The sequence below is a fragment of the Mobula hypostoma genome, chromosome 2, assembly GCF_963921235.1.
Source record: "Mobula hypostoma chromosome 2, sMobHyp1.1, whole genome shotgun sequence".
NCBI lineage: Eukaryota > Metazoa > Chordata > Chondrichthyes > Myliobatiformes > Myliobatidae > Mobula > Mobula hypostoma.
Window position 1 is genome coordinate 192784967 of NC_086098.1, and position 27604 is coordinate 192812570.

Below are 27604 nucleotides of genomic sequence, written 5' to 3' on the forward strand. Positions count from 1 at the left end.
GTATAATCACCAGTGTCAATGAGTTGTAGGAGACGTGAGTGAAAGAAGTAAGCTTGGGGAATTTATGAGGACAGTTTGCAATGGAGAAGAGAAATGAGGGTTATCTTTGGAAATGAAGATAATCAAATAGAAAGGAGTTATATTGCATTAATTCAGCTCTCATCTGATTTCATTATCTTTAGTGACCTATCTTTCTCAGCTCTATTCCTCAATTTAATGTTATTTTAAACAATAGGACAGAAATGATTTACTTATTCTATTTAAAATGATCCATCAAATTTATTTTTATTACTTCCTTACTTCTGGCTTTTCCAAAACTTTTCTGTCACATTCAGTTCTTAACCCTCTTTTGCCCTTTAATTTTCCCTTGATTTCATCACTATTTCCCATAAATTGCTCACTTGTGCTGGGAGAATATAGGTGCTTCCATTTTTCCAGTTTCCAAATGACATGACATTAAAAGTCTTTTCATTAAAGAAAATCAACACTGGTATATGTTACACAATACAAGTAACTACTTGGTCATTGAGGTAATTATCACACATGACAGTGTAATGATTCTGCGCACTCTCCGAACAGCTCTGTAAATTTTTCATCATACAGGATTGCCCTTGGGTCAGTTTACTCTATTTCAAACACTATGCCTTGACAGTTGGTAGCTGGCTCCGCAGAAACATGATCAGTTGCTGGCCTTTGAATAATGAATGTAAATGTTATTACTTTCTCTGTGACCTTGCTGCCCTCAGGGGGTTGAAAGCAAACTATCATATTTTTTTCTCTTACTTTAACTTCCACTCAGTGAAGTGAAAGAGCAATTACATTACCTAGTCATCCACATTCACCTGGTACATTCTTGAACTAATTAATTACATCAGAAGTCATAACTTTGAGATGTAAAGGACAACTTATCCGATTAGAATAGCTGACAACGTGGATACATCTGCTTTATCTTTTGGAAAATCCTTGCTACACTGAAACAAACTTTCTTATCACTGTGTTGACTGAAGAAAAACCTCCCCTAATGCTGTTTAACTTGTTACAACTGCAGCTTCCCCTACTGGCTGGGTAATGACATTGAAAACATGCTCTTTATTTTAAGGAGAATGTTAACTCCAGTCTGGGAATAGTAGGGCGAGGGAGAATGATAATCAGTATCTGGGAGTGGAGAAGAGTCTGAGGTCACCGACCAGCGGTGAAAGCGTTATTAATGGACTAGAATACTGTGTCTGTATTGAGCTTAATATTCAGCTACCTTTTTACCATCAACTTCAACTGAGTGATACTCCAATTAGCTTCATCAGAGTTTTAATATATAATACTGATTAATATACTAAAAATGCTTTATTTGATTTGATTCTCAAATTTATGGTGATTTTGGATTATTGTAATTTTCAAATCTGAAAATCAAAGTTCAAAGTAAATTTTGAACTTTGGATTTCAGTTTTGAAAACGCTGATAATATGCAACATTGCTCACAAAATCCAGCATGTAAAGAATTATTTTGTTTCAGTCAAATCATTGACTGCATTTCCAAACAATATCATGGATTTGAATTGAGCCATCTTTTTTAAAAGCTGCCCCATGCTGGCATTGTTCATAAAAGAACTTAGTAACGAATTACCAAAAATGTTTTATCTCAGTTGCATTGCAGTACTTGATGATAATATATAGTGCATTCCAGTTAATTGAGGCACACCAGGACCAGTACATCTTGCCCCAATTCACTGAAGTTTCATGGAAATAGTTAAAAAGGTATATAAAAAAAGACAAATTACCATTTAACTGAGTAACAGATTATGTAAGGTGGATTCCTGTTAATTGGGTGATCAGTTAATTGGGGCAGCCACTTATTTGGAACAACTCTTAAAGAACAAAAATTAATTGAGAAAATAGCCAGGAATCTCTTCGTTTATTTGGGACATCATGCTACTTAATTGGGACAAGAGACTGTTGTAGAACAACTTCTAACAAGTGTCAGTTGTGTGCGCTTGTGTGGCCATTAAACACGACACCATGCTTAGAGTGAACAGTCTTTAAAAAGCGTCAGTTGTGTGTGCTTGCGTTCAAAAAGCAGGATTTTTGTCAATGTTGGTGAAAAATAAGCAGTAAGACGATTCAGAACTGTTTTGCTTACTGCGGTTTCAAGCATTCAGACTTATAAATGCCAATAACAGCCAGGAGTGAAAATGAAACGATTTCACTACTTCAAGTTAAGAATTAAGAGGAACTTGCAAGTATCAACAATCATCTTGAATATCACCTTTGGTCCTTACTGGGCACTCAGCTCACACTTGGGGCTTCTAGTAGCTGTTTGCATGTGACAGCAGCCACACCCTGGTACACCATTTCAACAGGCGGGCTAAATCAAATGAGGGTAGCCACTGGGTCTTGTACCCGGTGAGGTAGGGACATGCCTGTCCTAGCATGCAAAGTCAGCTCTGGCAGACTGGGCAAATGAGATCTACAGAGAGATCCAACGGCCAGGAAAGCAGTTCTGCAACACTATGTGGAGCAGAAGGGTATGTCGAGGCATGGAAGTCATGGTTATTCACTGCAACCAGGGAAGACCCCAGTTGTAGCATCTACTTGTACCACTAGAACTGGACTTACAAGGTCAAGAGGGTGGAACTGCCCCAGTGCTATGGCTTTTCCACTTTAAAAACTCTCCCCCACAGGTTTCCTGTCACCACCAGACATGATGGACAACCACCAATAGTATCGTAGTGTCCTAATTTGTTCTGTATTTCATTTAAATACATAATTGTTACTCAGTTAAATGGTAATTTGTCTTTTTTTATATACCTTTTATGCTAGTTCCATGAAACTGTGTCTTGGGGCAGCTGCTTATTTGGTCCAAAATGTACTGTTCTCGATGTGTCCCAATTAATTAGAATCCACTATATTGAAATGAAATACAGAACAAGTTAGAACATTACAAATGCTACCACAGTTCTATAAAACAGTGCATTAGTTCCTAATAGTTATTGACGGAGGAAGTCATCCAGTGTCCACTGCCATGTTCTTTTGGTTGACTGTAAGTGAACAAAATCAGCAGAGATATTTAACACAGATACTGGACTGTTTCCATCAGTGCTGTCGACAATTGCATCCTTCAAATCTTCATTTTCATTGTAACATTCAAGATGATTGTCAATACCTTCAAATTCTTTGAGGTTCCTAACTTGAAATAGTAAGTTTCATTTTCACTCCCTGGCATCTCCAAGCCTAAATGCTTGAAACGGCAGTGAGCAAAACAGCTTTGAATTGTTTTACTGGTTATTTCTCACCAACTATCAGTGACAAAAATCACTGTTTTTTTAAAACATAAATACACGCAACTAATACTATTTAAAAACCGTTTGCTCTAAGCACTGTGTAGTGTCTCACAGGCCACACAAGTTCATGCCACTGATGCAAGTTGGAAGCTGTTAGGCAGCAGTCCCCTGTCCCATTTAGGTGGCATAGTGTCCCAAATAAACAAAGGAAACACTGGTTATTTTCTCAATCAATTTTTGTTCTTTAAGAGTTGTCCCAAATAAATGGCTGTCCCTACTAATTGATGGTCCGATTAAATGGAATCCACTATACCTGCCAAATTGTTTTATTGTTTATAAGACCAACTTTTATTTTCATCTTGAATTAATTATCAGAAGGTAATGGTAAGCCACTTATTGAACTGCTATGATCCTTGCATTAAGAAAGCTCTCACAGATTGACCAATGATATCATCAGAATCAGGTTTATTATCACCGGCATGTGACGTGAAAGTTGTTAACTCAGCAGCAGCAAGCAGTTCAATGCAATACATAATATAGAAGAATAAATAAATTACAGTATATGTATATTGAATAGATTAAAATTTGTGCAAAAACAGAAATAATATATTTTTTTAAAAGTGAGGTAGTGTTCACAGGTTCAATGTTCATTTAGGAATCGGATAGCAGAGGGGAAGAAGCCATTCCTGAATCACTGAGTGTGTGCCTTCAGGTAAAGGACAAGGTTTGGAGTCGTGGACTGAGTCACTTGTTGCAAGACATCTTGCTTCAGAAACAGTCTCTGATCTGTTCTTGCATTTGCAGCTTTTATTTGGCTGGTCTGGAGAGATTTCTGTTTAATGGTGAATCCCAGCAGGTGGATGGTGTAGCTTTCTGCAATAGCAATACCACAGAATATCAAGGTAGATGATTGGACTGGCTTGTTTGGAATCAAAGCTTGAAGTAAATTTATTATCCAAGTACGTATATGTCATCATATACTGCCCTGAGATTCATTTTCTTGCAGGCATTCACAATAGAAAACTTGAAATACAATACAATCAATGAGAAACTGCACACAAAGACTGACAACCACTGTGCTAAAGACGACAAAGTATGCGAATACAATAAATAAATAAATAAATAAATAAATAATACATACCGAGAACAAGAGTTGTAAAGTACTTGAAAGTGAATTCTTAGGTTGTGGAATCAGTTCAGTGTTGAGGTGAGTGAAGTTATCCATGCTGACATAGGAGTGATGGACGAAGGGTAATAACTGTTCCTGAACCTGGTGGCATGTAACTTAAGGCTCTTGTACCTCCATCCCAATGGCAGCAGCGAGAAGAAAGCAGGGCCTGGATGTTGGGGGTTCTTGATGATGGGTGCTGTTTTCTTGTGGCAGCATTCATTGAAGATTTCCTCGATGGATGGGAGGGCTTTCCTTGCATGGCCAGGGCTGTATCCAGTAAGTTTTGCACACTTTTCTGTTCTTGGGCATTGGTGTTTCCATACCAGTTGATAATAGGATGACCATTCCTTGCACTTTGCCTGGTGAGAATGCTAATTCCCATCAATCTACTTATTCTTGTACATTCCTATGCCTTACAGGATGCAGACATGGACTGTTTCATCACGAGTGTTTGAGAACAGTAGAGTATTACTTGATTACCACGTAACACCCTCCATACAGACCTTATGATGAAGGGAAGGTTCATGTTGGCATGAGTGTAGGCAAATACCCCAAAAGGAACACCTGCAGCAAAATTGCTGCCCTGAGATAATTAACTGCCCACGATTGGAATTTGTACACCAGGTGCATCCCAGTATGGTGTTGCAATGATATCTTAAAATTCCAAATAAAAGCAAATTCAGAACAAAGTTACAGAAAAGTTGATAAGATTGAGTATAATTTCTGTTTCTATTTGTGAATGCTGTTTGTATGATCCCATGTGCCTGTGATTCTGCTGGAAGCAGGCCTTTCATTGCATTTGTGGGTATATACTTGCGCATGAGACAATAAACTCAATTTTGAAAAATAGTCCACTGCATGATTTTAAAGAGTAGTTACAGGTTAGAGTTCAAGAATGACAACACTTCAGAATAAAAAGTATTGTGATTTTCCTTCTTAAAATAATCAAAACATGCAGGGGTACCAGGGACGGGGAGTGTGGGTTGGTGGATAGTCAATGTTAAATGTTGTAGAATACAAAGAAGCTCTGGAATATAAATAAACTGAGGAAGAAGCAGAGATTATTGGTTCATTGAGTACATATCTGCAGTGAACCAAATTATCTAGCCTTGCATCCAATTAAATTTTAAAATCCACTTACATTCAGTGACATTTAAGTCAAATAATCATCATATGCTGAAAAGATTTTTTCCAGCACATTTTAAAATGCCTTGCATTAATGTAATGTTCTCTTGCACCACTGGGCATTTGAATGAGATTTAAATCAGCATCTCTGTACCTTTTAATACTCTATGAACCTCAACAAGTCCTATGCCTTTGATTTTGCCTTTCTTTCTGGATCATAGATCACAGTGACTTGAGTTATACACTGTGAATATGCTCTGAACACTCAACTATGAAACTATGTTACTTAGCATAGGATATAATTTCAGCGTTATTATTGTTGACTTATACTCTCTGTATTGCCAAGATCATCATCTTTTAAGTTGAAGAGCTGCTTACAGATGTACCTGGTTTCCTTTTGAAATCTACTTTTTTCTTTATCTACATTGTTTAATACCCATTTTCAAATCCTTTTGCTTAATGCAATTACAATTGCCTATCAAACTACATTACCAACTTAATTTATTCTGTTAATTGCACAGTCTAATTTCTGATCCTGGTGCGATCTGAAAGAATCAATTACTGAGCAATCTGTCAAAACATACTCATATCCTGTCAACTTCACTGCAAATCTATTGTAAATATTTAAAGATTTTTAAAAATCTACCTTATCTAGTTTCATTCTGTGTCCTGGATGTGATAGCTTTCTGTCTTATTTGCAGAGTTCTTCCATAACTGTACTTTCTGGGATTTCCAAATCCGAGGGAGCTTTCACTTTAACATCATCAAGGCAGTTAAAAGCCTTTTCTATGTTAGTTCCTTTATAAATCTATTTTGAACTTAAGTTCCTATTATGTAGGTTTTCCTGCTGCCACCCCCTGAAATAATTAGCTCCAGAGTTGTATTTTTTAAAAAAGAAAAAATGCCATTTTCCTTAAATGCTTTGTAAATATTGTACTATTTTTCCAGTATAATCGTTAAAATTTTAAATTGTCTGATCTCAAGGATATACAACATCTGATCAAGTCTTTTTAAATTTTTTGTTAGCCTTAATTTATAAGGCATTTAATAATGTATTATTATACTCATCTCGGGTGTTCTATGCTTATTTTTAGTATCTTATGCTGTCAGTGAGGTATGCTAATATTGTGTTTCAGACTTTAAGCTTTATGTATCAATTTTGCTTATTTGTTCATTCTTAATAAGTCATGGTTCTTTTAGCATTAAAAGCCTTGAAGATGATGGAGACACAAGAGACTGCAGATGCTGGAAAATGGAACAAAATATAAAAAGCTGGAAAATGGAACAAAACATAAAAAGCTGGAAGGAATCTGTGGGTCGAGCAATATTTATAAAAGGTCCTGGGATGGTTGGCATTTTGGGCCAAGAAACTGCATAAAGATACTGAAAAGACTGTACTTATTTCAAACAAAGGGCATTTCAGAACACTATTTCAGCTTTCCTCACCATTCAATTCATCTTTCAAATATTGTGTAAAATCTCATAGAATGCACAGATAATCAATCACCTTTTCTTCACCTTAGAATCCACCTCTGCACCACACCAGCATTGCCTATAGTCCCTTCCTCCTTGAGTCATGAATCACCAGAAGCAAACCTTTGGTTGAACTTGATCCCATTCTGAATAACTTTCAAATGCACACTACCTTCCAAACTAAAGATCTTGCTAATTGCTATCCATTATCCATAAACTCAAGAGATCCGGAAGATGCTAATTCTGGAGGAATTCAACAGGTTAGGTAGGATCTGTGGAAAGGAGTAAACAGTCAATGTTTTGGATGAGACGTCAACTGCATATTTTTCTCCATAGATACTGCCTGATCTACTGAGTCCCTCTGGCATTTTGTGTGTGTTTCTACCCATTATTTATTTTTCCCCAGAAAAGAACACCTTGTTTTCCAATTCTTCTCAAACCTTCTCTGACATTTTCATCTTTTATATTAAGTAATCATATTAGTTTGAACCACAATCCAATGCACTTTGGTCCTTTGCCTGAAGTAGCAGGAAGACTTCAAACATGTGTGGAGTTGATGCATTTGTAAAACTTGACATTTGAATAACATCTTGATTTGACTGCGGTGGCCAAGAATATGACTTTAGAGAATTCTTGAATTATCAGTGCAAACTATTAAAGACAAATCAGTGGTAATCACAGTACATTGAAAACTATGGAGAAGCTTTAGAGAAGGATCACATTGAAGGTGGCACCCAAGCGGAATAGAGGGTTAATGCATCATGGTCACAATGAAAATTGTTCATGATTTTAATAGCACCTTTTTATGCTGGAAGTGTAGTAGAAACCTGACTGAGCTGTGTGACAATGGAAAGAGCAAGTGCATGAGTAAAATTCAATGTAAAATAGGTTAACTGGCAATGAGGCGGGACTTTCCAACTACAAAACACACAAACACAGCAGCATAGGCCCTCGCCCTTCAAGCTTGCCCCAATATTTTAGAGGGCGATGGCTAATCTATGCTGGCTGCAACAATTCTTCTATGCCATTTCCCCATACCCCTCTCTTCCACAATCTATGACATATTTATTGACAACATTTTAAAAAGTAATGACCCAGCTTCTGCTACAAGTTACGCTACAAAGCTTCTGCCAGGCCGAAGTATTGAGAATGGTATTTTTTTAAAGGAAATTAAATCAGCTTATATAATTCTGGAATACCTAAATATTAGGTTACTTAGCCTTTAAACCCGAGTCTTCTGAGGCTAAACTCCATATATCTTTACTACCTCACTGGTAATGACCAAATATTTGAGCTTCAAATATTATTAACAAGTGTCTGCATTAATTTCATTTGTAGAAATTCTAAAAAAAAATTCTGCACACAAGCATTTTTGACTTCTCATATTTTAAAACTTGGCTTTAAAATTCTCAACCAACTGAAATGTTTGTTTTCCTCCACTAATCCTATCTGACCCTTTCACAGTACGAAAACTGACCCCTAAACATAATTCAAGAATGCAATACTGCTTTATGGAATCCATCCTCATCATTTAATATTTCTCTCCAACTGCTATGATATTTTAACAACAGCCTCAGAATCTTAAGTCATATGGGTTAAAGCCCTTCTAGGTCAGAAACAAAAACAAGGAACGTTAAGCAGATATAAGCAGTTTTTTTGAGATCTCAGTAAATTAGGGCAGAAAATCACAGACAATATTGAAGCTTGCATTATGTAACTCTACTTAGTGTTATTATCATACAAACATTATTTTCGATTTTATAAAACTTTCATCCAGTGAGGTTCAACCAACATCAATGAGGTGAATAAATAATCCAGTTTAGTTAAACTGAGGAATAAAAACCTTAAAAAAAAAACAGGGTAACCTCCATTGACCTTGCAGTCAGACAACTGATATAAAAGGCAAAGATAAAATGGTAATTAACATAGGGGAAAACAAAAGCAGCTAATGAAAAATAAAATGATCAGAATCGGCTCTGCTTGGGTAAGAATGGCAGGTGAACATTTCAAGCGAACACAACTTAGTTGAGCCGGAGGGAGGAGATACAAGAAATTTATCAAAAAAGTTGCACTGACAAGCTATTTCTTAAAATGTTATTATTGTTGACATATGCAGAAACACGGTAAGCAAATTGTTCAAATGATACTCCCAAACAGCAATGCAATAAATAACTGTTGATCAGGATGTGTTGAAGATCCTAGTGTTGAAATACATGAAAATGGGACTTGCAGCTTATTAATATGGATTTGAATACTCAAAACATATTACCAAATCAAGACCTAGTTTATCAAATTAAATCAAGTGCAAGTTTTAATGGTAAACATAAAGTGGACAAGATATTTTGGAGATCTTTCACCATTAAAATCAGTGACAATCAGTGAAACATGTGCATTGATCTGAAAGTTCAGGCTGTTATGAAGGAATAGTACAGTCAGATTACCTTAGAGTAAACACACTCGCCCTCCAGTAACATCCTGCCCAGAAAATTTTATGATCTAAATTGCCTATCAGTTCCTTTGGGGATAGAAATATCACAGTATGTTCATCTATTCAAACATATCTTTGTACTTACAGATGTATTTTTGGAGAAGCAATTACATTCAAATCCAGATCCTAGCAAGTAATAGTAGGTGACAAACATTATGAGTCTTCAAGAGAATTGTCATTATAGCACTTGAATTTTTTAAGATGGTTAACATCTAGTCCAGAGAGTATCCAAACACATTTCAGCTTGGGGCATAATAAATTCATAAGCTGAAATGACACAAAGAATTACAAATGGGATGTACAGCCACCTCTGATGAAAATAAATATACTGTAAAAATCAAGACTTAATTACTGAGCTGAGGTGAGCAAAACCCATGTTGCTCACTTGAGAAATTTATCATATTTTTATTTTCCAATGACTACATTTATGCAAATGTTTAAGTTAAACTATACATAGGCACAAAAATTACTGAAATATCTATACAGTACATTGTAAATGATACAGTACCTAGCTAATCTACACAAAGGGTGAAGGAGCTATGACTACTTAGTCCTAAATATCTATTGTGAAGATCTTAATTTACAATTATGTAGATCCTCAGGTTTCCCCTCATTGAATAAAATTTAAATTCAAGTAAATTCAAGATAACAAGATAAATTCAAGATTAAGTTGCAATTGTTTCAGAAAGTTTATTACAGGTCATTTACATGGCATGTTGTAATTATACATTTACAAACAGAATGGAAGCTTTTAAAATTTCAACAAATACATAATGAAAAGATGCAAAGATAATTTAAATGTAGAAATTTGGTACTCAAAATTCTGCACTGTATGAATATTTCTCTTAAAATTGTTATACATTTTACTTCAGGATTTTGTCATGTATAATGTGCATTTCATAAAAATTAGCCGTCCTGCAGAATTATGTTAATATGGGAGATCAGTTTTAGAATGAAATTTTGTCAAAAGTGCAGTGCTTACAAATATTATGGCCATTTATTTTTGCTTTAATATTCAAGGACTACTTCTTGCATCTAATATTATAATTATCTTATTCTAACTTAAATGGATATTTCTGGAACAGCCTACACAATTTTGAGGTAAACAAAAAAAAACCTTGATAGGCTGGAAGTCTATACTGAGGATTTTGAAACCGGATGTAACAAGCATACTATTTATTCACACAGACTGTAGCCAGGGACACAAGTTCTAAGAGAATCAGAAAATAGATGTTGCTGTGAATGTGGAATTCTTAACAGCAGGAAATAAGAATGACAGTATAATGACTTGAGTATTTGCTAACTCAATTCTCTTTAAATTTAATCACAGTTTAGAATTAAATGAACATTATCAAAACATTAGTGTTATGTTATACCACTGATTCACTAATGCCCCATGTTTTTTTCACAATGTTAGCAGTGTAAATGGTAATAAGCATTTCAGAAATATTAATCATCTTCCAATTAATTGGAATTGCCTATGCTAACATTTTAAGTAAACACAGAACAGAAAACAAGTTTAATTAGAATTATTTAAGATGATAATTTGGTCACATAAACATCTGCCTTACTGCAAGTGAAGCAACAGATAAAAATATGATTTGAACTGCACAAGGTTGTTCTCTCCTTCTTTCACCTCTAGGAGAGGGCACTACCATTATTTATTCAAAGTAACCTCCTCTCTTCGACCACACCCAGTTCTGCTTCTTTAAATAAATAATGCCTTTTGCATTGAGGCTGACTTCGTAAAGTCAAAACACTGAAAAATTGATGGAACACTAATCATACATACAAAATCCTCTAAAGTCACAAGTACATCTCAATGCAGTTTTCTTAAGAGGTTTATAAAATAATGAACTATTGAAATGCTCAAATAAGGTTTTAAAGGCACTGGAATCAGTGCCAAATAAAATTTTAAATGTCTAAATTCAGCTAGTGATTTCAGCATTTGAATCACGATGGAAAACGCCTATTTTCTCCACATACCCCGACCATGAATGTAATGTGCCATTTTGCGCTGCGCATAAGGAGGCCCACATTTTCAAGCTGAAACTTGGAATCAAATATATAAAGAGGAAACTACATATCATGGGGACTTGTAGCTGGGCTACATTAACTTCCTGATGAAAGAAAAACAATGAATACAAGATGGTCAAAAAAGATCGAGATGGTGACAAACCAGTCAAAAGTCATATTAAATATTTAAATATCTAATATGTGCTTCAAAATGAGTACAACTATTTAAATGGAAAAAACAATTCAAAAGACTTTTCTCTCCAGGAGTCCTGCCACAAGTAGAAATTTAAACACATCCTCTTCATGTTAAATATGGTTTAATGGCACTAATTGCCTCAGTGCACTATTAAACCGTTAATTGTCTCATTTCACATTGCAATTTTTTAATGTTACTTTTAAATTGGACCTACGATATGGATCTTATTTGGAGAATGTGCCTTCAAACCAATCGATTATTGCAATTCTAAAACTTCAAAATGCAAAAGATGCCAACTAAAACAATCTCAAAACACAAACTGTTGCATGTTTCACAGGGGTATTTTGTAAAGTTTCATCTGCATTAAAAATCTTCACTAATAATTTGCATGTAGAGAATAAGCTACATCCTGATAAGCAATTTTATCAAAAAAGGCACTGTGTTAACAGGCTCAAACGCAAAATTTTCTACGTACATTTTCACCGCAATTTATACTTTCAGTAATATTAGCAATTTTCTGCACATCAATATTTGATGGAACAAGACAAAATATGTAATTATGCAACAACATCATGTTTCAACAAGCAGAGAAGTGATCATATCTTGATACATTTTGTCCCAGCTAAATTTTAAGCCAGACAGACACTGACTTGGTAATTTAAAATTGGACTGTCTATATTTTATTACAAGCTTTATTTATGTTGATTTACAAATAATATTCATAATCAGAACCTACATTTGAATAGTTTAGATATTATACCAGGAGGTTCTAGAAAGTTGAAGCATATTTACTCTGTGATGGCATCTCCACTGCTGAAATCAGCTGCAATGTTTACAGTTTGTTAAAAAGTTTGGAATTTGTACTTCTTAAAACATATTTTAGAGAAACTGCAATCTTTATACAAGGCTGAACTATATTAATAAAATTTAGGTTGATGTTTAATGACCTATATCCAAGTACGCAACAATTACCAGCCGTGTATTATTTTGACAGACCACTGGCAAGCTGTTATTTAACAGTCCTGAAAAGAAATCATTAGTACTTAACATTAAACAGTAATAAAAATGTGTATGAAAAATATCAACTATATAGTAACAAATGTTCAAATCTGTTCTATCTACATTCTGCTTTTCAACAAGAAAACCTAATAAATAAAAGACAAAGTTATTCATCAGTTTTAAGAAATATTTAAATACAACAAGCTTCCTCGTAAAATGTGAGGTATTCTTTTGATAGATATATATATCAGATAATGTGTTTCCATAGCAGCAAGCAGTGGCACTATCCACTTCGATTATTTCATGAAACAGACAATTTTGTCAAATTAACTTGGGTATAGAGCAAGTGCAGTATTTGTCTAAAAATGGAATGGTTCACGCTAAAAAATAATACAAATATAACTTTAAGTTCAACTGAAATAATACTTCTGATCTGCAAAAGGCCAGATGCAAATGAGACCTGGAGATGAAGCTTACTCATCTCTTGCTGTTTCCTGGCTGGCAAATTATATAATCTTCTTGAGGACAAAATTATTTGGGAACAAGGCCACGAGACTGTGGGTAGAGCTGGGTTCCAGACCCAGGTGAAGAAGGACCCATTTTCTTCCCAGTTTTAGGCCTGCTGAAGAAATGGAGAAATAATTTTAGTACATTATATTAAACAATTTCTTAACAAACAATGTGCTATGAACCCCACAAAGAAATCTGAAGGTATGCCCATAAACCCATGGAATGAAATATTTAAGACAGGCTTAAAATACTTCACACAAACTTTGACGTCTTTAATATTGTAAGATTTGTTTTCAGATGTGTGCTCCTTCAAATCTGACCCACCATTAAGTTACGAAAGCTTTAAAGTCAAGAATTCTAAGTGAAATTCACCATTTCTCTAAATTTTCCAGTCCAAGTGCAGCTTAAAACTGCCCTCTTTTAGCAAGATTCTGGCCACTGGGCCCAATATCTCTTTAGATACCTCTGATTTATTTAGTTATATTTAAAGAAGTCCTTTAAAACATTTTATTATTTAAAAATCTACTGTAAAATACAAGTTGTGATTTCTATTCACAATAATAGATGCAACCATTAATGCACCATAGCACCATAAGTCAAAGGAACAGGATTAAGGTACAGGTTTCCCCTGCTATCCGAATGTAGAGCATTCCTATGAAACCCTTCGTAAGCCGAAATGGCGTAAAGCGAAGAAGCAATTACCATTAATTTACATGGGAATTTTTTCTGAGCATTCCCAGACCCAAAAAATAACCTACCAAATCATACCAAATAGCACATAAAACCTAAAATAACACCAACATATAGTAAAAGCAGGAATGATATGATAAATACACAGCCTATATAAAGTAGAAATAATGTATGTACAGTGTAGTTTCACTTAACAGAATTGGGAAGTTTGAGCCAAAATCGATTGGTCGGAAAGAATCGGCACGTACACGCATTTGCACGTCACTCCTGCGCACACACCTGCCCGCGCAGGGCTTCATGGTCATGGTAGTCTTTCTCGGGGTAAACACAAGTTTAAAGCGAGCGTCTTTTTTCGTAAAAGCGAAAATCCTCTTTCGGTTAACGAAAACAGGTACTAATGTAGGTCTTTCGTAAAAGCGAAATGTCGTAAAGAGAACGTTCGGAAAGCGGGGGACACCTGTATTTGGCCCATCAAGTCTGCTTCACTATTCCATTTTGGCTGATCTACTGTCCCTCTCAATATCATTCTCTTGCCTTCTGTAAATTTGACACCCTTACTAATCAAGAACATTATCAACCATAGCTTTAAATATACTCAATGACTTGGCCTACACAGCCATTTGAGGCAATGAATTCCACATACTGTACTTAATACCCTCTGGTCTAATGAAATTTCTCCTCATTTCTGTTCGAAAGAGACTTCCCTCTATTCTGAGGCTGTGCCCTCTTGTCCTGGACTTTCCTACATCCATTCTATCTAGGCCTTTCAATATTTGATAGGGTTCAATGAGATCGTTCACTCAATATTTTAAACTCCAGCGAATACAGGTCCAGAGCCGAAAAACATTGCACATACATTAACCCTTTCATTCCCTGCATCATTCTCATGAATCTCCTCTGGGCACTCTCCAATGACAGGACATCATTTCTTAAATAAGAGTCACAAAGCTGCTCACAACACTCCAAGTATAATCTGACCAATGCCTTAGAAAACCTCAGGATTACATCCTCGCTTTTATCCTTGCTCTAGTCCACTCAAAAGAATGCTAACATTGCATTTGCCTTCATTACCACTAACTCAACTTGCAAGTTAACCTTTAGGGAATTCTGCACAAGGACTCCAAAGTCCATTTGGACCTCTGATTTCACAATTTTCTCCCCACTTAGAAAATAGTCTATGCCTTTATTCCTTCAATCAAAGTGCATGATCGTGCACTTCCTGCCACTATGTTTCATCTGCCACTCCTTTGCCCATTCTCCTAATCTAAGTCCTTCTGCAGACCTCCTGCCTCAACACTACCTGTCCTTCCACCGATCTCTGTATCATCCGTCCTCCAAATCAACTTATGATGTGAAAAGAAGTGACCCCCAGCCCCAATCCCTGTGGAACACTGAGAACATCGATAACGAATGCAGCAAACATAATTGAACCGAGCAGGTAAGCCAACTAATCACTGTGAGATTGTCCAACACAACCCAGTGCTGCTGTAAAATCCAGAAATCCAGGAGAGATGTCATGACATGAAAAGAATCAGTATGAATATAATTTAACTGCTATATTTCTTTACTATTCTCACTGCTCAGTGGACAGAAACGGATAGGCAACTAGAATCATTTAACAAACAAACTTGATTAGGATTTGATTCCATTTGTGAGAAAAGTCATTAGCAATTAAGTCACCACTTTACTTCCCTCGACAAATGCATCAAGAATAACCTATTACTAACAAGCTACTGCCACAACCTGCTTGTATGCTCATTACAACTATTGAGAAATTGTGAGAAAATTGTTAAGTTTCTTTAAAAATGTCTTCCAATATTCTAAATGATCAAGGACACGACTCTTAACAGCAGTGTTAAAACTACATGAAAATTTATTATGCAGTACTTATGACCCAAAATAACATGCACAATATAACTACTTCAAATTATATTAAACATTGTGCTCATATTTCCAGACGTATAAAATATAAATAAGTTTATGAATCAAAAGAGAAAGAAAATGGCATGCACTTCTTGTGCTGATAATCAAATAGCCCAAAGTATAATGTCAAGGTCAAAGAAAATTGCTACCTTTTCTTTACATAAAACCTCTTCAATGAGGCACGTTATAAACAAATAATTTAATGATATGGCATTACTATTGTTAGAGCAATTTTTGCATCTAGCACATGTAGCAATTAATGTAACTGACTTTGGCCACTAGCCTCCAGATTTGAATATACATTGGAGAATTAATTTAAGATGCAGCTCTGAACAACAGGTTCCTAAGAACCTTGAATCACAGACCAGACAACATCGACTAAAATTAATTTAGTTGTCTGTGGGATGGGTGCAAATTGGGAGGTGTGAAGTTTGCGTGTTGTTCCAAAGAAAGATTGTGGATGCACTGTAAATATGGAATTGTCCTTTGATGTTTAGCACATAAAATACTGGGTAGATGGGCCAGCCAGACCTTTTGACCGAAAGAGCCTCAATATGATGCCGGCTGTTATCTTGTTTTGTCGAATAAAGAAACTGCTTCTTATCTACCAGTACTTTTCTCTGGTGACTTCATTCATGCAACAGCAACTACATCAATGAAGTACAAGTTATAAGCAAATAATGTTATAAAACTAAACTACATTCCGAAAAATTATGTATCATGATAAATGATTTCAAATGGCTCCATGTGAGTTTTTTCTTTCAAAACCAGAAAACTTCTGCATCATGAAGTCATCAACAAAAAACTGAATGTTACACTATATTTCCCTAGAGCAGCTGGTGATAGTTCCGCAATGTTAAGGAGAGGGTATGCAAGGAATTACCGTTATAATTAGCAATTTTCATTTTTCTGTAGGGTAGTATTTCATTTTAATTTTCCATGTGCAAGTTTTTTAAAATTCCGTTCTTGCTCATAACTAACAGGTAAAGATATCTGGGTAGCCTCCAACCTGATGGCATGAACATCGACTTCTCTAACTTCCGCTAATGCCCCACCTCCCCCTCGTACCCCATCCGTTATTTATTTTTATACACACATTCCTTCTCTCACTCTCCTTTTTGTCCCTCTCACTATACCCCTTGCCCATCCTTTGGGTTCCCCCACCCGCCGTCTTTCTCCCTGGACCTCCTGTTCCATGATCCTCTCATATCCCCTTTGCCAATCACCTGTCCAGCTCCTGGCTCCATCCCTCCCCCTCCTGTCTTCTCCCATCATTTTGGATCTCCCCCTCCCCCTCCCACTTTCAAATCTCTTACTAACTCTTCCTTCAGTTAGTCCTGACGAAGGGTCTCGGCCTGAAACGTCGACTGTACCTCTTCCTAGAAATGCTGCCTGGCCTGCTGCGTTCACCAGCAACTTTGATGTATGTTGCTTGAATTTCCAGCATCTGCAGAATTCCTGTTGTTTGTGTTTTTAAAAGACAATGTTTTGTTGCTTTCCTCAGTGGGTGGTTTCCAATCCACAACTTGCTCCACAAAACATTTCACAATAAAAAAATCAATATTTGAAATAAAGAATCAACCATTCTACTCAAGCTTTTGTGGCAAGCTACTTTGAGAACAACAGTAATGGATACTGAAGTAAAAGGTATTCCCTGGCCTATCTAACTTGTGGAGAAAGAAAAGAAACTTTCAAAATTAGGAAAGGGTTTGGGATGGTGGGTATTTGGATGCCGCTGCATTTAAGTGTACTGTACGTGAACAGATACTGATCTCTGGAATAAATTACAACTAGTTTACTCATGTATTATTGCCTAGAGGCATTCATATGACGCCACAGATCAGATCATTAAGCTTAATTAATAATATAGATCTGAATGATTTACTTCTGGTGCAGAAGCATTTTGTTTTTAAAATTATGTTTGGATATAGTATTTATAAACAGAACCTAAAATTCCTTTCAAAGTAATCTCTCACTTCAAGAATAATCTATGAAGCAAGGTTTTAGAAGCTTTGAAACCAGAGTATTTTAAAGCTGAAATAAAGCAGTTTGAGCACAGAACAAGGATCTAAGAAGGTTCTGCAGAACTGAAGTTTCAGTAACTGTAAGTTGGTAATGTTTCATATAGTAGGTTGAGTCAGGGGAAATCATCACTTTCAAGTGAAAAAGAATTAGAGGCCCCGTAATATTTGAAACAAGTATTTTTTTGCAGTACTGTATTGCAACCTTGTTGCAAATTTGTGGTTAATACAAGTTTATACAAGGATTTTTACAAATGAATAAGAACTGATTACAAAAATATTACAGGATTTGCACCCACAAACTAAAGAAAATCTGCAGATGCTGGAAATTCAAGCAACATACACAAAATGCTGGAGGAACTCAACAGGCCAGGCAGCATTTATGGAAAAGAGTAAACGGTCGACGTTTCTGGCCGAGACCCTTCAGCAAAATTGGAAAAAAAGATGAGGAGTCAGAGTAAGAAAGTCGGAGAGGGAAGAACCACAAGGTGACAGGTGAAACTTGGGGGGGTGGGGGGAGGTGTGAAGTAAAGATCTGGGAAGTTGATTGGTGAAAGAAATACAGGACTGGAGAAGGGGAAATCTGATAGGAGAGGGCAAAAGGCCATGGAAGAAAGAAAAGGGGGAGAGGCACAAGAGGGTGGTGATTCAGGAGATCAGATGAGAGAGGGAAAAGGGAATGGAGAATGGTGAAGGAGAGGTGAATTACTGGAAGTTTGAGAAATCAATGTTCATGCCATCAGGTTGGAGGCTACCCAGACGGAATATAAGGTGTTGCTCCTCCAACCTGAGTGTGGCCTCATCATGACAGTTTAAGAGGCCTTAGACTGACGTGTCAGGATGGGAATGGGAAGTGGAATTAAAATAGGTGGCCACTGGGAGATCCCACTCCAACCGGCCGATGGAGCATAGGTGTTCGGTGAAGCAGTCTCCCAATCCACATCAGGTCTCACTGATATACAGGAGGCCGCACCAGGAGCACCGGATACAGTAGGTGACTCCAACAGACTCAAAGGTGACTTGTAGCCTCACCTGGAAGGAATGTCTGGGACCCTGAAAGGTAGTGAGGGAGGAGGTGTAGCAGTTGTTCTGCTTGCAAGGATAAGTGCCAGGAGGGTGATCAGTGGGGAAGGATGAATGGGCAAGGAAGTCGCAAAGGAAGCGATCCTTGTGGAAAGCAGAAAGTGGGGGTTGGGGGGGTGGGAGGAAAAGATGTGCTTGAGATCCATTTGGAGATGGTGGAAGTTACAGAGAATTATTGCTGGATGCGGAGGCTGGTGGGGTGGGTGGTAGGTGAGGAAGCCTATCCTTGGTAGGGTGGTGGGAGGATGAGGTGAGGGCAGACATGAGCATAATTGAAGAGATGTGGTTGAGGGCACCCAGTTTTCTTTTCATAGTGGCAATCCTATTAATTGGCCAGGCAAATACAGGGGACCAGATGGCCAATTCCTGCTTTCTTATGTTTTTATAATGAGAAAAATATTTATCCACTTTGAATGAAAATTCATGCCATAGTTACCTGGATTTAGATTTTCTACCGCTGCCACTTCTAAGAGGGTCAAAGGTAGAGGCATCTACTTGAATCTCATCTTCATCCTGCAGGGCTGCTTCCAGTGCAGCCTGTACCTTTGGAGCAATGGCAGGTCCCTCATAATCCCGTGTAGTTCGGCTGGGCATGTCCAGTTCTAATAGTAAGATGTTTTCAGCCTGAATATGCAAAACAAACCATAATTCAACGACAGATCTTACGATTGTGTTTTCAGATTATTCTATGAAGCATCAGATATGCCTGATAAAATATCTTGCAGATCAATTTTGTGCATTTCAATATTTTCAAGTCACTTTCACAAACATATATAATGCAATCTTAGCTTTGCCTAATCAGAGTATTGCTTTTGTTTAAATTGTCCTTCCCTGCAATTTAAAATTGATGTGCAGCCCCTCTTTTTCAGGTCTGTTGAGGGTCTCCATTAACTCTGGCTTCTCTCTCTACAATTGCAACCCCAAACTGTTGAGTGCCCCCAGCAAGTTGGCTTTGATTAAGCAAAATTTCAGCAGCAGCAATTTACTTACCCTGTACCTGGGGTCTGATCTTGATATCAGAGCCATTTTTGCATAGCTGCTAAGTGGCCGCTTGTATCCAATTGCTGATACAGGTCGTTTCATCATTTGCTGATTTCTTGAAGGCATAAATGAAAAATAATCAAGTATTTGAGGATAGAGACACTTCACTAATGTATATTGTTTCAAATTACTGCAACGTGTATTTCTTATGGCATATTTCAGTAAGATTAAAATTTATACTTTTAGAACAATGGGGGTGTTGATTTATTTGCTCATTAGGTGATTGATCTGGTGACTGAATATTAAAAACTAAAAGTAGAATGCAATTATTGCAGATCATTTTGTCTGGTTCATTCCACAATTGATGATAAATGTTACAGATCTTGTGAAACTGCATCTCTTCAATTTGTACTAAGCATCAAATGATAATACCATTAGTGATTATGAAAGAGCTGAAATGTGAGAAATAGAGCAAGAATGGAGCCCTGTCAACCTACTCTATTACTTAGCTAGACGCAGCTAATCTGATTGTGATTCTCTGCTTGGCCCTCATAATATTTGGTGACCTGACATAATCTATTTCTGTCTTGAGAATTTTCAACATCCTCTCATCATCTGTGTAAATATCCCACAGAATATTATATTTCAATTTGATCATCTTTGCTTCTAAACTCCATTGAGTATAGATTCGACCTTTTCCTATAGGCAAGCCCTCTATTCCAGGAATCAACAAGGGACCTTCTCAGTATTGCCTTGAACACAAGTACATCCCCTATTAAGGCTGTGCCCTGGACCAGCCTAGAAGAAACAGCCTAGTTTGACTGGCCAGTGGAAGATCTTCCCTATTAAATGGCAGTGAGTGATTAAGGGGTCTTGAAAGATAGAAAAGATGGTTAAAAAATAAACCATTCAAATATAAAATAAGAATGAAATAAAAATTAAATAGCTAAAGGGACACCCATCAAAGGTATAAAATATTTAGTATAAAGGTCGTGAAGAAACAGCCAATCAATCGGAAATAATAAAGAGAACATTGAGTAATCTGAAATGAAAGCTGAGAAGATGACCAAGTTAAGTAAGTGTTTAAAAAAAACGTACTAACTCAAATAGAATATTGAAATTATAGAGGACAATGAAACATTATTTGGATAAACAAAATCAAAAATTATATATGAATAGAGACAACCAACTCTCATTATTACCATGAGACTAAAATGAGGAGCAGAGAAGAGACTCAAAGAAATTTTAAAAGATAGAATTAGGATTCGAATGGGCAAGGCAATTACCAGTGTAAATTTAAAAGTAAATGCCTTTAAAAGTAAACTGAAATGCTTTTTGGAGGAAGCTAGACAAACTGAAATTCCTATAAGACTTATTGATGTAAGATAGGCAGAGGCTCACATAAAACATTACCATTGGCATGATACACTAGCTCACACCGTCAGCATCAAATGAATGTAAATGAGTATAAGAACTGTACCACACCCTTCAGTTCGTGTGATAGGTTGGGTCTTCCATTGGTCCTCTTCTTCGTCAAAATTAGCTCTGTTCATTATTTTATTCTTTTCTTCCAAAGGTATGAAGTTCTCAATTACAAGGTGCCTTAAGATAAAATAATGTCAGATGTTTTTGTTGAAATCTATATTAAAGATACTTTTCAAGCCAAAGTTAAATAAGTAGATTACTTTTAAGCACCAAAACAAATTTAGATATCAGAGTGCCTTGTAGGAATGCTGTTCCGATAGACTTCTCGATAGCAAGGCCTTCACCAATGATGGAGGGAAATAAAAGCAAAAAACATTTTAAATACTTAGCAGATCAGGCAGCATCCATGGTAGGAGAAATCATATTACTATTTCTGGTTATTGATCTTTCATTAGAACTGGGAAAGAACAAACCAAAGTTGCAGAAAAAGACAGCTAGTGCCTATGAATGGAGCAGGCTGAGTGTACAACTTTCTGCAGCTTTTTCCAATCCTGTGCTATGGCCCCTCAATACTAGACAGTGATGCAACCAGTTAAGATGCTCTTCATGGTAAATCTATAGAAATTTGTGAGAATTTTTGGTGATATATCAAGTCTTCTCAAACTCGGAATGAAATATAGCCGCTGTCGTGCCTTCTTTGAAATTGCATCAATAACTTGGGCCCAGGAGAGATCTTCAAAGATGTTGACTCCCAGGAACTTGAAACTGCTCATTCTATCCTCTGCTGATTCCTCGATGAGGACTGGTGTGTGTTCCCTCGACTTCTCCCTTCCTGAAGTCCACAATCAAATCCTTGGTCTTAATTAACCAGCTGATCTTATCTTATTCTAGTACGTCTCCTTGTTGACATCTCAAATTCTGCCCACAATAGTTGTGCTACCATCAAATTTATAGATAGCCTTTGAGCTGTGATAATAGCCCAGCTTTCTCTCTCCATTAGAATAGCTTGGCCTGTCAGGCATGCTGCTCAGCTTGCATTTTGCAGTATCTTACACTTCTTTGTTTGTATTAGATTCTAACTTCCTTCATTAACTTGAGAACTTCTTCAACTCCTGCTCACAGTAACACCAGTCTCATCCTGTCACAGCTGTCTCCTTTTGTCCTATTCCATCTGTGTGCAACATGACACTTGTCTTTCTCTTTCCCAATTCTGACCAAGGATTTTTGATCTGAAATGTTAGCTCTTGTTCAATGCCTGCAACTGATCTGCTAAGTGTTCCCTTTTATTTCATATTTCCAACTCCCAAAATTTCTTAATTTCTCTTTGCAAAACAAAAATCATTTTGGTGGTTTGGGTATTTTTTGTAATTGCTTCTTGCAAGAAATTATTAAATTATTTGTCAGCTAACCCTTTTCACTACATTAAATCGTCATTAATCACTGTCAATTGATTGTTATTGGAGAAATGAGCAATTAATAATTGTTTTTGTTAAGATTATCGGTTTGCTTTCTTCTAAAGAAAACACTGATTTTTCCTGATTGTTTCATTTAACAAAAAGTTAAACAAATGCAAAAGCTATCACAAACAAGAATGTTGCATTTCAGTTTCTAGACATCGATTTATTTTCTTCACCACAAATTGAAAGCATCATGATAATAATTACAGGCCACTATGATATTTTGCAAGAAACTTAAACCAATGAGTTGTTATTTTGTTATACTCATATTTCTCATTGTCGTCAGGTCACTCGTCTGAGTGCCACTGGTACCATGTAACCCAGTACTACCTGTCGCACGGTCGGGTGGTTGGTGACTAAACCGGCTCCACCACCAGGCTTGCCTGGTGAGGAGGGTGGCTAGACACCCTGCAGGACGAGAAACAAGACCTGTCAAAGGGCGGATGAACCCTCTTGTAGGGTCAACAGCCATCTAGCAAACACGTGCCGTGAAGTGCAGAAAGGGCATCCCTTGCATCGAAGCTTGGTCTGGCCATTTGCTGCAACAGAACCTCCCCCAGCCGTCTTGGACCCCACCATGCCGCTCTATCCGGGAGGGGATGTTGAAAGGGTGGGCCTGGACCTGTGCAACTCCCTACTCACCTAAAATCCATTCACACACACGCTGTTCCTTTCTGAGGAGTGGGGAATCCTATCAAACCTCACTAACTGACCAGAGAGAGACAGAGAGACAGAGATATTGAGATTTATTTCTCCTCCAAGGCAAGGTACTTACTTCAGCTTGAGTTCCCTTGTGAGTTCATTCTGAGTTTGTTCCAACTGTTGCCGTTCTTTAATGTGTTCTGCTTGCAGGTCATCAATTTCGGCTTTTACTGCCTGGAGCTTAGCATATAGCTGATAAAAAGACTTCATTTATGTATCCAAGAGCTTTATGTTCAATTAAGTAGTTTAAGAGCAATGACTGAGTAAAGTTGCATTAAAAATAAAACAGTTTAAACTACTTAAAATTTACAAAAGATCAGCTCTTCTGTGAGTTCACTAGCATAGAATAACAAATTCATGAAAAATTGTTACTTAAAAATGCTTACTATAAAATATTATTACAAGAGCACAATCTTCAGATGAAGTTTCTGCCATTGTGATTAAGTATTTGATTATTGCAAATTCAGCTACACAAGAAAAATAGTAAAAATAATCATAAACAGGAAACACAACAGCACTAAATTGAAGGAAACAAATTAGTACACAGGAGGTCTTGTGCACTCGTGTGTTCCTTCCACCATTTAGAGTACTTTCAAATTTCAATTGCATCAGGATGGCACTTCAATCGTGTTCTTTGCATGCTCACTGTGCTCATGGTTAGTCCGGTGGCATAAGACAATCACCACCTAAAAATTCAAGTTATACCTCAACAAATTTACAAATTATGGTGGTATACAGTTATGCTGCAAAGATCCACATTGTCTCATTGATGTCCAGTTTTGCACAGGTAAATCCATGCTGAACCTGCTTTTTCCAGCCAAATGGATGGTCACCCTTATGCGAGAACAATACCTTGCCTCCAATAGGAACGAATGGTAGTCAATCTAGCTAAATTAAGTCTACATTCACAAAAGGCAGATTGCTTTGGATAAGATAAAAACCAGACTGCCACCCTGTGGCACTTTCTCTTACCACAGGCTCAGTCTGATACCCAAGTCCTCCAGGTTACAGCTATTAATGCTACCAAAGCACACAGGACCCCAGAATACATTCTATGCCCTCGCAAAACTTAGTGAAAATTCCAACTGGAGTTTGAAATGGATGCACAATGACTCATCATTGGAGCACACAAGCTCACAAAAGTAGGTGGTCTCTTTTGTGCCCATCTCTTTGCCTCACAGATGCTGCTTGACCTGCTGAGTTCCTCTAGCAGTATGATTTTTGCTCCAAATTCCAGCATTTGCAATGTTGTGCCTCTTTTTGATGCCCATTCTGATGTACAAAATCTAATGCCTATCTAAATATTTCTTAAATGCTTTCACAGTGCCTGAAAACCAACAGCCCCTTTGGGTAGTGTAGCCTCGATTTCATTCTCTGGTATATAAAGCACAAAGAAAAACAGGAATTAGGAAGGTTATTGCAATATTGGCTTAATGACAAGGAGTACAGAAATTAAGAAATTGTTAATAAAACTTCACAAGATTCAGACGAGTCCACACCAAAGAGATGAATTCTACACTTAATCACATCATTTATTTACCTGGGGGCAATGCAGGGGTAGATCACAGAATAATTCTTGTAATCAAGGAGTGCTCATATTGATTAGGTTCGTCTATACTCATTGGAATATTTAGTGGGAAGTGATCCTATTGGAAGGGAAGATTTTATGAGGGATTAACAAGGTGAATAATCATGTCTTCACTAATCAGGTCATCTACTACTAGAGTGCAGTTTCACATCAAGGATTAATTTCTTTCCTCAAAGATTCACCCCTCCAAAGAGCTGTGGAGGCAGAGTCAATGAATATATTTAAGTCACAGAATGAAAAACATTTGAAGTACTAGGAAATTGAGGTGAGAGAAAGAGTGTTATTCATGATATTTCTGAAATGGCAGATCAGGCTTGAGGAGCTGAGTGACCAATTCCAGTTCCTGTTTCTTAGGTTCCAATTAATAGAAAGTAAACTTTATTTTATACCCATCACAAATTTCAATTGAGGTCAGATGAATCTGAAATGGTGATCTCAATGACTATCGTCTTCTCCAAAGATCTTCTGAATGAATAATATATACTCTTGCAGGGAGAACTATGTCATATTTTCATAAATTATCATGATTTGCAGGTGGGGTGGGATAATCAGATTAACTAAATTACCTCCCATTGCTCAGTTGTGTGTTGGTATACCAACACAAGTAGTATCACCAAATTCTATTTTCATGATTTACCATTTTGATTTTGTTATTTTGCTAAGGCCTGGTTGCCGACTTGTATTTCAACATTTACATTCTTAATGCTGAAAAAGCTAAAATATTAACTTTTACTCTTCACTGTTTCTGACAGACTTGCAGCGTATTTCCAAACCCTAATGCATACTGTTTTTGAATCTTTAAAATTTTTGTGCTTGGTTTGACATTATTTAATTGTACAGCCTAAAAGTAATAAATTACATGACTTTGACAGCCACATTACCTTCTTTAGCTTCTTAGTCTTAACATCTACTTCTTGCTGGAGGGAACTGAATGTCTCCTTTAACTCCAGAGTCTCCTCATCTTGAGTCTCCATTTGTTGTTGCATCTCACGCTCACGTCGTTTCTTCAAACAACAATGTTAGCATGGAAAGCATTTCAGTACTTTTAAACATTATAACAATTCTCTATTTACATGCAAATCTTTAATGAATATGACTGCATTTCTGTAATTGATTTAATGCTTTTTTTTTGGTTTTAAACTAGGCGCTTAGAGTCATGGAATAATACAGCATGGAAACAGGCCTTTTTGCCCCAACTTCTCCATGCCGACCAAGACAGCCAACTACGTTAGCTCTATTAGCTCATACTTGGTCCATTTCTCTCTAAACCTTTCCGATTCAGGTACCCATCCAAATGTCCTCTAAATGGTGTTATTGTACCTGCCTCAACAACTTCCTCTGGCAGCTCATTCCATAAACTCATCACCCTCTGCTTAAAAGGAGTGTACTGAGTTTGACATTAAATCACAACATAAACTAATGGAGTAGAAAGCTCTGGACTTCAGTTTCAGTGCATTGTTAACCAAGGGTCTTGTTGTACCGCACCAATGTATTCCAAGCAGGGAGTGCAGATCTTTTAGCTCCTTGGTCCACAAAAATTCAAATGATGAGATCACTCATTTAAATTTGCTGCTTTTAAGTGTGGGCATTCTTTATGATTCATTTATTTAATAAAAAGCAATTTTTTAAAATATTTGTATTTTGAACAGTGGCCCAATGTTTTGAATGTGAATATCAGTTTCACATTCAAAATATAAAATAGGTAGAACGCCTCACTATTATGTGGCAGAGCTGCTCACTTGCATTCAAAGATGTCCAGTGCCATATTAGGCTTCTGCCTTGGACTCTCACAAGGAGGCAGCACTTTAAGAAAAATTGTATTCAAATCAGAAGTGACCAGTGAGTTCAGATCACTTGCCAGTTAACAGATCTCAGGCAGATGGGTAAAATCTTAATTAAAACTACAATATTTCTGTAATTACTTCACTTGAGTAATGGCATGATTGATAAAACGTTTTTTCAAAATGCTGACAAATAATGAATCCACTGCAAATTTTTCAACCAAACAACCCCAACACCATTTTGTTTTTAAATCACAAATGTCAGCATTTATTAGCAATTTAAGTTGTGTGCTAGAGTGTATTTTGGGTAAGCGAAGAATGAACAATGAGCAACCTTACTTGGAGGAAACAAAAGATCAACGCACTATTGGAAATGATCAATTTGGAAAGGAGCCAATTGGCAGCTTCAGTCTACCTCTGTCATAACAGAACAACTTTATTTTATTAGCAGAAAATTTCTTTTAAAGCAACGATCCGCCTTGCCCTATGAGCATGATGCAATCTTGCCAGGCATGTGATTTTCAATAATTATAAAAACACGATAATGACTGAAAAATATTGACACACAATATGCCTTATTTAGAACATAAATGTGGTATATTGTTTCAAGTAGCTTAGTTTCACAAGAGCAACATACTAATGATCAATCTGTTTGTAGCTCATAGAAGATCAGATAAGATAGGTGGTTCTAGCTTTGAAT

The 27604-nt window shown here is 36.7% G+C and overlaps 1 protein-coding gene across 2 annotated transcripts in view; it reads right to left on the reverse strand.

Moving 5' to 3' along the window:
- Nucleotides 1-9994: 9994 nt before the first annotated feature.
- kif3b (kinesin family member 3B) overlaps nucleotides 9995-27604 on the reverse strand; it is a 46142-nt gene continuing 28532 nt past the window's right edge. The window contains exons 4-9 of one of the 2 annotated variants that reach the window (XM_063041318.1): nucleotides 26005-26127; nucleotides 23609-23727; nucleotides 21437-21553; nucleotides 19961-20066; nucleotides 19407-19594; nucleotides 9995-13362 (exon numbers count right to left, since the gene is read on the reverse strand). In XM_063041318.1, coding sequence (XP_062897388.1) covers nucleotides 13275-13362; nucleotides 19407-19594; nucleotides 19961-20066; nucleotides 21437-21553; nucleotides 23609-23727; nucleotides 26005-26127 — 741 coding nt within the window. In that variant the 3' untranslated portion in view covers nucleotides 9995-13274. Of the gene's footprint in view, nucleotides 13366-19406; nucleotides 19595-19960; nucleotides 20067-21436; nucleotides 21554-23608; nucleotides 23728-26004; nucleotides 26128-27604 lie in introns of both variants that reach the window. The other variant, XM_063041317.1, reaches the window with a different exon arrangement.